This window comes from Azolla caroliniana, unplaced genomic scaffold (assembly GCF_043228905.1).
Source record: "Azolla caroliniana isolate FFs.n. ecotype wild unplaced genomic scaffold, voAzoCaro1.0.p SCAF_5, whole genome shotgun sequence".
NCBI classification, from domain to species: domain Eukaryota; kingdom Viridiplantae; phylum Streptophyta; class Polypodiopsida; order Salviniales; family Salviniaceae; genus Azolla; species Azolla caroliniana.
In genome coordinates this window covers 5,214,961-5,226,477 of record NW_028230440.1, presented here as the reverse complement: position 1 = coordinate 5,226,477, position 11,517 = coordinate 5,214,961, and the positions used below count along the sequence as shown (strand labels likewise).

The following is an 11,517-nucleotide window of genomic DNA, read 5'->3' as shown; positions in this document are numbered from 1 at the left end:
TTCACCGTTTCCGGGGCATCCCAGAAGCACACCGGAAGCAACCGAAGGAAGAGAGAGAGAGAGAGAGCAGGCACGCAACATTGACTCTTGCACACATGCACACAGCACGCCGACCCAACTCACGCCTTATGTACAGAAACGAGAAAGAAACTCAAAGACACACACACACACACGCATACCAACAGAAACTCGAATATGCACAACCAAATGTATATGTATTTACAAGACAACGAGATTCAACACCAACTTCGAGCCGGACCTAGGTCGCATAGGATACAACTGTTGTCTACTGCCAAGCCGTTGGTCGGGGAGCTCTCGGGCTTGCACAGAGTATATGGCAGAAAACCGAAACGCTAGACACTAGTGCTCGACACGTAGAACAACAAAGAAGAAGCAGAGGAGAGCAAGAAAGGAAAGAGAGAAAGAGGAAGAGAGAACGTCTCTTCGTCTAACGATATACCCTGCTAATACAAAATGGGCAACCCTTCTACAAGGGACCATCCCTTCCTTTTATAGAACAAGGAGAGGGATGTGTTACAATGTGGGATAAATCCTGATTTACATGGGAATCTTCGTCCCGACTTAACTCCTATTATTCACACAATTATACGAGGGTGAGTGCACATGGTACACCCCGCCGATGTAGCCAATATTTCCCGGTTTCCGCCTCTGGCCGAAATTCTTCACGACAACGTCGGTCTCTCATAGTGCTATTGTTTGTGTCGTGTTTTGGGTCAACCTCGACTATTTACCCAAGCTCTCATGATAGAAGAAGTCGAGTCAACCACTTCACCCGTTGGTGTTTGTGTCTTCGGTGAGGACCGCACCTGCTCACTCACGCCCATCGGTGCTCCAATTCCCATTCACCCCTACACCACGTTTTGGAAAAGACGATCGTAAAGGGGAGGATAATGTCACAGCACAGTGACATCAAATACATTGTTGATGAGGATTGAACTTGCAACCTCACATCAACAAGATGTTTTGCTCAACCATTTTGACATGAGCATACATTTATATATAATTGTGTAATATTCTATAGTCTAGCATATAATACATTTCAGAATCATAATATTCTAGTCGTTAGTATATTCTAGAAATTTGTATGGTATATTCTAGACGGGTATATTCTGGAGATATTTCTCGAGTATATTCTAGAGATATTCAATCTCGGAACTAATATAAATACTTGTAACCTCCTTGGTCCCTTTCAAGGAATTCAACGCCAGTCATTGACACATCATCTCAAATATATTCGGGAATTTGGATAGAGATTGTGCATAATCTCACAGGGTTATTGGATAGTATAAAAGGTAATACGCACCAAGCAGAGCTTAAGCGTTTGGAGTTTCATGGCATCTGGGACATAAGTATTTTTATAGACGGCTTTATGATAAGGCGGAGTGGTTTTACTCAACACCAAAGTATTTATTTAAGCTTATGGTTAGAATTTAGAAAAATACAGGGGATTTGTGGTATATCTTGTATGTATAGCCTTCTGGCGTTTTCTAATACTAATGTAGTATCTTTTTTTGGAAAAAATAGTCACCATGTCTGCCCAAACTTAATTGGGTAATTTAGGTGTGCATACCCTTGTATGATTATATCTTCTTCATTAAGCACTAAAGGTTTGTGATTAAGAGCCTCCACGTTCAACAAACAGTCTACATGTTGGTAATTTTGAGAATAAATACTTTTTCTATTTTCTAATGCATATATAACCATGTATTGGTAATAGATATACATTTATCGCATTTGCTTAACAATAAGAAGACCACACATTTCACCTAGACAATTGTGTCTCCATCAATTGGCATATGTACTAAGTAGTAAGGACATAACTCCATAAGAGTTAGAACGGAAGGATTCCGTTGCAATATTAGACATATTAACAAACTTGAAATAGAATGTATGCATAGGAAAATGAAATTCATAAAATGGTATTTTGGAAAATTGATCGAGTCATGTTTGAGCAATAGTATTTCTTAAAAAACAAAACATTAACTACAAAAGTTAAATGTGTGTGTGTGTGTTGTGGGGGGGTACTCCCTCTATTTTGGAAAACGATACTAAATATATTAGAAAATAAACACACATTGCTTAGCACATATATTGAATGGTGACACAAGTTGAGATTTTTTTTTTCATGTTACAGGTTTCACTCTTTCCTTCCCTTCCTTCAGTAAGATATTTTGGTGGATAAAAGATGTGAGCTTACAAGTTAGGTCTTACCTAGTTACCATCGATCAAAGCTAGTTGGGAATAAACCTCGTTTTATCCTAAAATGATTATGTGTCTTGATTATTCCTCTAGTTGTATGTCTCTCTTCATATTTTCAATTTCTAAACAAAGCTCAATGACATTAACTTTTAGACTTTGTAAGGATTTGTTTTTCATATCGTGTGAATTTACATGAGATATTGGGTACATTAGTGACTCTCTCTTTTTTCCAAAAAAGAATATACTCCATTAGTTAAAATATACACAACTCCAATCCCTTTCTCGGGTAGGCTTTGCCTAAACTACCCTATCATTCATGAGTGATCTCACTCATTACCATATGGTGCATATGGACGACAAGGTGTCGCAGGGTATTTTCAGCAAACAAACGCCCTACGGCTGAATCGATTAAGCTAATATGGCACACATTAATAACTACACCGAGAGCTCAATATGAGCGGATTGATGGTACTGATGATGCTTCTAAAATAATGAAGCTGAATTTTAGAAAACGTTGGTGTACTACACCGATGGCCACAACAAATGGAATGGATATATGATGGCAATATGTAGTGCCCAAATGGTGTTCGCCCCCTCCGATTAGTTGAAAGAGGGGCGTTAACGAGATGTCATGTGAGATATTGAATGCATGTGATGTGTATGGGTACATTAGTGACTTGTATATATGGTTTCCTAAGCAAGAGGTCATACAATTTAGAAAAACTTTAATTCATGGCCTCGTAGTTATATTGGTTATATATTAGCCAAAATAACTACTATCGTGTTTATAATAATTAATCTTTAATAACTTTTGATTTGATGGATGCTTTGTATACTAGTTACACATGATAGTCAAGTGGTGAACATGCATGCTAGCCAATATAGCGAGCATGCATTGACATTGGCTTATGGACACAAATCAATGTTAGGTTGTGAGCATGTATATGTTTTTCAATGTATTTTGATTCAATGTTATATCAATACATATCTCACAATGGTTCAAATGGTTCAAGGTTGGCAAATGCCAAATAACACGTTTTGTATGCAATGTGGAAACATGAGTGGATAACAAAGAGGGTTACAAGAGAAAGGGGAACCATGAACCCCATAATGTGGTGACAATGTGTGTAATGGATGGGTTGGCATTCCCATCGTCATTTTAGAGCTAAGGTGTCTATTTAAAGGGTCACGATTGGGAGGTTAAATCTAAGAAATGCTTGAAAAAGACATCACTGTTGGAATGCGTTTCTTTTGTGTGGTCTCATTAGAGTTTAGAACATAGTACCCATCACTAATTTGATTGTATGATGATGCTTGGACATATATTTAAGCTTTCACAACGAGGCCTTCTATGCTCAAGGTTTTGAGCCCTTATTCCAATGAGTCTTCTCACAAGTTGGCTCAAAATTCCCGTCATTCCACTTTTGAATAGTTGTCGGGTTGTTCAACTATTGGAGGTTATGGCATATGTGTAACAACTTTGTATATGATGCCTGATTTGGGGTGACAATTGGAACTTAGGTTTACTTTGCCAATTCTTGTTGTTGGAAACATCATGGATGATATCGCCTCGAGAATTCCAAATATACAAGTTGTCAAGCTATCATATATTGAAATTTGTGTTATTGGCCTTTTAAAGCTCATCAAATTTCGTTTCAAACAATAATGTTGTTAGTCGTTGAGTAGTCATAACTTATATATGTAGTTGTTTTTTACTTTTTGTAATTAATATGATTTTATTTACCATTTTTATTTTGTAAGTATAACTACAATACATTAAAAGAGAATTCTTTTACACACGAACCAATGACCTTTTCATTAAGAGCCATTTATAGCAAATAAAATACAAATTATTAAATTAGAGTTGTAAGATAGCCTTCTTGGGTCAGGGATGAAGGTTAGAATATCCCTTGGTATGAACTTGTTTGTTACTTTTCATGAACAAAACTCAAACATTATTGTAGTGATGCATTTCATTTCATGTTTTAATAGGAAAAATCTCATTGTACATTGACAGTTTAATAATTCATTATACTTCTTTTCTACAAGGGAAAGACTCGCACAAGGAATTATCTAAAACTTTTTAATCATTTTACACCATAATGTTGTTCTATTAATAAAAATCAATGATAAATGTCCCTCTGACTAATTTGACCTTTAGGTAAAACATTGTTAGAGACCTAGATTGGATGAAGAGTATTAGAGGTTTTTTATATGGTATTGGACATTCTTCCATTGTTATGCCCAAAATTGGAACAAATTGGATTGATAATGATGAGTTACAAGCGACATACTATAGATAAGGCAACTGTGAATGTGGAGTTGTTCTATTTCTACTTGTATGAACCAAAAGCTTCAAACGAGTGAATTGCTCCCATTGTGCATTTACTTGATAGGAACAAAGCTTGTCACATGCAACATATTATAGATAAGGAAATAGCAAATGGGGAGTAGTTAGATTTCTATAGTATGAACCAAAAGATTCAAATGAGTGAATTGCTCCCATTATGCATTTTCTTTAATAGGAACAAAGCTTATGATGTGGTCTTTTTCATTCGTGATCCAACCCAATATTTAACTAGTGAGAAGTCTCGAGTGTAAATATTGTTATTTTATGAGCACATACTCACTAATATCAGTTGTTGATGAGGAAAATGTTGATGCCCCTATTGAGGATCGCGCTTGTGAGGTTCAAATTACAAGATTGACACTTTACCCTCATAGTTACAAACACAATGTTGATGCCTCTATTGAGGATCAAGCTTGAGAGGTTCAATGTACAAGATAGTCACTTTACCCTCATAGTTACGAGTATAATGTTCACCCTCGAGAGTCAAGACCTTCAAGTTTACAGAGATGGCACTCTACCATTGAGCTATGGGAGGCTCATGAAGGATAGATAAACACGCATGATATTCATCCATCTATATACATAACCTTCATGGGGCAGTATTGTTCCACCTTCTTCTTACATCCACGTGGATGTACAATTCTAGATCTTATGGCATGGACGTAAAATAGAGTATGAGTCATGACATTAGGCGATCAACTACCCTTATGTGTGTTGTATCCAACAATAGTTGTACACCTAGAACCATGCACGACCGTGCATGATCAAAGAAATTCAGAGACACTTAATACGAATACCAACTACAAGGATCCAAGGAATTTGGTTTTAGACTCGGCTGAGTGCATTTTGGGAAATAAGGAGAAAGTCCGGGGGGTACGAGATGGGAATAACGAGAAACTCAGATGAAATACTACTAAAACCAAAATTCTTTGATCTGGTCTGCGCGCGAGAGGCAGACAGACAGACGCATAGACGGGGAGGTGAGCTATGGTACCATCATTTCAAGAAGCACCTCGCTGCACCGTCTGCAATACTCCTTTCTCGACCTTCAAACGCCGTGTAAGTACACAAAAGTCTACTCCTTGTACTATTTCTAGATCAGAGAGAGGCACACACACACACACAGATCCGAAATATCATTTTGGTGTATTTGAGCTTCTGATCGAAAAAGAGAAGGTCGTGGAAACTTTACTAAGTTTCTCATCGTATGGTAGGAGGTCGAAGACTGTTTGGTGTGCAAGTCTATTTGATCTTCTTCTTTACTAAGTTTCTCCTCGTAGTTGGGAGGAATGCATCTTAATGTTATGCAAATTTTCATTTTTTTTAAAACTTGATACAATGGCATTTTGATGTTTCTTATCTGAATTGAGGAATGCCTACAATGTTTGTTTTTATCTTCATATAAATGATTTTTCGAAGTGTAAACATATCTTTATACTAGGTTTCTTCATGTTCGAAGAATGTGTACAATGTTTGTTTAATCTTAATGTAAAGGTTCTTTTTTCTAATGCCGAACATTCCTTTTGAAGCTTCTCACCTGAATTCCCAAGATTGCGTGCAATGTTTATTGGATCTTCATATATTTTGGACTTCTATATTGTACAGCATGCCATTATGATGTTTCTCAATAGTTGGGAAGAATATGTGCAAGGTTTGTGCTATCTTTGTATAATGTCATTTCAATCCTTCTCACCGTAGCAAGTGGACATTGTTTACAATTTTTGTTTGTAAATTTTTGTCTTCCAGGAATGCTTGCAATCTTTGTTTTTATTGCATCCTTGCACAAAATTCTGTTTGACCTTCATATACTCAATAAATTACAGGGATTCTGGAACGTATCTCTAAGTATAAACATGTCTTTTGAAGTATCTGATCTTGAAGAATGTCTGTTTGATCCCGATCCATGGACAAATGTTTGCTTAATATTTATATTGTGAACTTTAGTTTTATTGAATGTAGGGATTTAATGGTACAACGTCTTGAATTCCAGAATGGACTCTAGAACCCATGGTGACAATAGGGTGTTTGCCTATTTGAAATTCTGATCCGGAGAATATAAAAATGATGACGAAACCGTGCATTCAAACTTTGTCCTATTTGAAGAATACGTGTAATTGGCTATTAGCCCATTTTTACGAAAGTTTGAATGCAAGGTTACAAGCTCACATGTCCATCTCATATGTCCATTATCCAGACTGTTATGTTTCACATTTACGAAAGTTTTACATACAAATTTCATTTATTCCAGACTTCAACCACTGGGCCTCTGGATGGTTCTTCAGGACATGTTATATGGTCAGGATTAGGAAAAGAAAAACATATGTGAGTTGATTACTAAGGTACTCTATTCACACTGAAATTTGAATGTTCCTCTACCATTCCCATTTATGATCAAGGTCTTCAGTTTTGGATGTGACAATGCAAATCAGGCTGATAAAAGAAACTTTTGAATGTGATTTGTAGATTTTCGTTTATGGATCTGATGCTCCAGTTGTTTGGCAGAGAGATAGCCATATGTGTACTGCCTTGCTGATAAAGTAGTAAATGTTTCTCAGACTTCACTCTTTGCCTATTGTAATCCAAGTGAAGATAGAAACAAGTGACTGCTGACATTGAGCAAGCTTATATCTCATTGGTTTTTCTCACATTAAAATCAAAGTTCAAACTCATGTTTTTTTCTTTCGTGAAGGAAGGTCTTGAACATACTAGATGTTTGGATTTCATTGAACACCGTTTTGGAAGTCCCACTTGTAGACCAGCAATATAATTTATAACATTTGTTTTTCCATAGGAATCTATTAGTACCACCTTGCAAATCAGGCTTATATGTTCCAATGCGATGATAAGGCTTTCTCAAGATATTATTTCTTTGCCATTTCGAACCACAAAAAAGTAAATTATCCCCAAGTAGGGGTTTTCTCTAGGTTTGTGATAGAGACAGTATAGCCTTTAGTAAGCTGCAAATGTGTTAGCCTAACAATCATTAACTACTTTCTAATCTCAATTAATTAGAAACTTTAATTAGGGTCTTACACGCTCATGCAAGCATATTTCTGCCTCCACACTTTGTCCTTCCATCCACCATTTACCTCACACAAAATGACTGTAGAAGCTTTTTCTTTACATGTTTTCCTATTGTGTTTACTCCTTTGCTGCAGAGCTGCGACATGTGGCATTTTTTTTCCTCACAATTAGTTTCAAAGTGTTTGCTAACATTCAATTTTTCACAGCACCATTGCAGATGCTGTGGCAAAAGTCTTTGCAATGAGCATTCATCAAACCAAATGGTAATTCGATAATCTAGGATTTCCTCAAATGCTGTTGTAAATGTTTTCGGAGATTATAAATGTCTTGTACACAATGACAGGCTTTACCCCAATTAGGGATCAAATCAGCTGTCCGGGTTTGTGATGATTGTTTTCATGCATCAAAACAGTAAGTTTTCTATTGGCCCTGCATTTTTTAGAGACCTTCTGGAAACAATTTATTTACTTTTTTCTGGATCTATAGGACTATCAATGTAATAGAAGCTTCAGATGGTGCTGTTATTGATGTCTCAGAACCTTCAGATTTATTGAGAACACTAGATCTTTCCACTGGGGATGATCTATCATTGGTAGAGGAAATGCCATCAGTTTCATCTGCAGAGAGACAATCATCACATCAATGCACTTGTGGGATGCCATTATGCATTTGCCTAACACCTAATTCAGCTGCAGAGGTAAGCAATTAATCCTCCTGAATGTTTGTAAAAATTAGATTGCATGTCAAGATTTGTATTTCAGGTGGAAATCTTGGCCTCAAACTGAACTTAGCAAGTAGATTTGAACAACAGATTATCTCAAATGTGCAAGTTGCAAATCCCATTGCATCAAAAAAGACACGATTAATATCTTCGGGGACAAATTCGACGTACAGAAGACCTATTAATGTGTCCTACGGCAATGAGCTACCTAGGTGGGTGTTATATCGTCCATTAGATAAAATTGGCATCCTCGCACTTTATGATATTTGCTAATTGATTAAATATGCAGTTTATTCTTTTCTTCTGCTAAAGCTGTAGATGGTGGTAGCCAGACAGTCGCAAGGAAGTATGATTGTACAGCAGAGGTTTGAACTAAGAGACGATTCTGATTGAAATTCCTTTTAGTGATATCAATAAGAAATGTGTAACTTTGTTATGTCTTACAACTATTTCAGGGAATTCGGGAAGCTATCAAGAGTGGTGACACAAAAGCTGTGAAAGATCTTCTGTCAAATGTAAGTTTCGTCTTCACCATTTTCTTTGTTAAAATGGTGAGGGTGGATGAATAGGCATACTTATTGATGTGATTCATTGGCATATCAGAGTTCCTAGATGATATAGATGAAACCTGATTTTAGAAAACTGTATTTAGGCTTACATGTTTTGACTGAAGGAATGAGTTATATCCCTCAGATGTTTAAGTGAAGGTGGAGTACCTTTGGTGCCTGATGGTTGGTGTTTGGTTTTTGGTTGCTATGTGAAGCAAGCCTGCAATCACTTTATACTTCGATGTCTGAGCAAGAAATTCCTAGTTGAGACTTAAAAATCCCTGTTGTGTCAACATGAGGTTCTCATTAGTCTTTTCTTATCAGGATAGGTTATCTTGCCCATCTGTGTGTTGTACGATAACAAAGAGGGAAGTATAGAGAAACGATTTAAGTATTGTGTTGAAAGCATTGCTTGTGAGACTAAGTGTGCAGTTAGATTTGTTACACATGGATTGAAGAATAGGTTTGCACAAAGTGAGTCTTCAATGAATGCTTGGTAAAAGGTTAAATGCTCATGCATGAATAGAATGAATTATTACTAAATTTTGGGTGAAATTTTATTTGTTCATGGAAGCTATGGGAAAAGGCGAATGATATCTGCAGGTTATTATAAGTGGAGAATTTTGTGAAGAAGTTGATCCATAGATGTGCATGAAGGTTTATGTGAAGAGTCAATGAAAGTAAAAGAATCAATGAGGATTTGCAATCAAGAAGGAAAAAAAGTGTGTGGGTTTGTCAAATGAAGTAGGTTTTCTTTTTGAACTTGTGATGCCTGTTATGGACAAAGAGAATGAGCAACATGTGAAATTTGAAGTGAAAGAGAAGATTGGGTTATAATATGCATGGTGAAGGAGAGATTTGTCATGGTGATCGCTGCTTAATAAGCATTACTGTTTTACTCAATGGTGACCACCTTTCTTTTTTACTATCTCACAATGCACAGATTATGTATGTGGTCTTATACATAATGCAAATGCAATGCATACTTTTAGTTGTAATACAAAATTTCCATGAGATTAGACAATTCTCACCCAATGTGACAAAAACTAAGCTTATGGTAGTAAATGAGTTGGAACTTGCTTACCGTCAAAGAAAAAGACTAATCCTGTCCTTAGTTCATAGAATCTCAATATAGATTTAACACATCGGCAGAGTGCCTATTCAATTGAACATGGGTTGCATACCATTAATTCATAAATTATTGTGCAAACAATCATACCAATGGTCGGAAAATAAAAACAATGACTTTTGGAACATGTATCACAATTTGTACCCGACAAGCATTTCAAAAACAACACTAGAAGTATGAAACCAAGGGTTACATAATCTGTCAGTTTGTTGGTCACTCAAGTGAGTCCATTACAGGGGGAGCTTTCAACTTTGGTTTTGAAGACTCAATACCAGCAGGTAGAAAGAGTGATGCGAAGGAAAGAAGATGAAAAGATATGAGTTCAGATTAACATTAATGGAGGCCAAAATATTGGGGCCAAGTCACTAGAAATCATTAGTAATAAACTTGGATTTGAAGGTAGCCGATGTTTATTGATGGGTATGGAATCTCAAAGCTTGGATATGTGAATCAGTTAGATTATTCATTTTTCAACAATTGTAAAGAATGGCTTGGTGTATGCTATGTTTTTCACTCTCTCTAGGAAGTTTTGTTAGTTATGATTATACCCATGGACAAGTTATGTTGAAGGTTGAAGCAGTGAGGTTCAAAAATTTATAATTCTATATGTATGCATATTATGGAAGTCGTTTAAGGTTTTGTCAAACATCTGTATGCAGGGTGTTGATCCAAACTACCAAGACAAACAGGGGATGTCTTTGCTTCACCTTGTAAGGGAACATCTATCAGATTTTTTTTATTATGACAGTTCATAGATTTAACTATTCTTCTTTTTTTCTCAATCTTTCTAGGCGGCCTTATTCAACTTCACGGAGATTGTTTTTCTCTTGATAGATTGGGGTGCAAAAGCTGATTCCAAAAATTCTCAAGGTAACTAGAAATTGAATTTTGAGTATTGCACACTGAATCTTTCTAACAAGATTTTGTCTATTTGTGAGTTCAAACCAAAGTTGATAGAGATTGTGCCTTGATGTTTCTAGATTTTTGGAAGTAAATCTCAGTTTCATGTTTTTGTCTGGTTACAATTTACCATGCTTTTAGCCACCGATATTTTTTTCTATTCTTCTTTAGGAGAGACACCACTTGATTGTGCACCAGCCACTTTGCAGTACAAAATGCAGCAAAAGTTGAAATCTAGGATGAGTGATGCTTAATGTATTTGATGAAGACAAAAGGTGAAGTTGCACATAAATTGAAAAATTTTCGGTATGAGAAAAGATGAGTTATTTCAAGTGGCATAGTTTGTAAGTGATTTATTCACTTTCTATTTGCTTCAAATCAACGCTGGGAATGTTTTCTTGTTGATCTATAAATAAATTGAAAAATTTTCGGTATGAGAAAAGATGAGTTATTTCAAGTGGCATAGTTTGTAAGTGATTTATTCACTTTCTATTTGCTTCAAATCAACGCTGGGAATGTTTTCTTGTTGATCTATAAATAAATAGTTGTACATATCAGTGTCTCAACCCTGATTAGGCTATAGAGAAAATGGCGAGGCATCAAATTATTGTCTATAAGTTGCAGT

General features: G+C 36.1%; 1 protein-coding gene across 1 annotated transcript; it reads left to right on the top strand.

Moving 5' to 3' along the window:
• Nucleotides 1-5,521: 5,521 nt before the first annotated feature.
• Nucleotides 5,522-11,449, top strand: LOC147863843 (Ankyrin repeat family protein). Its single transcript, XM_087320016.1, has 10 exons — nucleotides 5,522-5,629; nucleotides 7,801-7,857; nucleotides 7,938-8,005; nucleotides 8,081-8,291; nucleotides 8,406-8,527; nucleotides 8,605-8,680; nucleotides 8,771-8,830; nucleotides 10,652-10,702; nucleotides 10,784-10,862; nucleotides 11,064-11,449. The coding sequence occupies exons 1-10, from the start codon at nucleotides 5,558-5,560 to the stop codon at nucleotides 11,144-11,146; spliced, it is 879 nt and encodes a 292-aa protein (XP_087176142.1). The 5' UTR covers nucleotides 5,522-5,557; the 3' UTR covers nucleotides 11,147-11,449.
• Nucleotides 11,450-11,517: the final 68 nt, after the last annotated feature.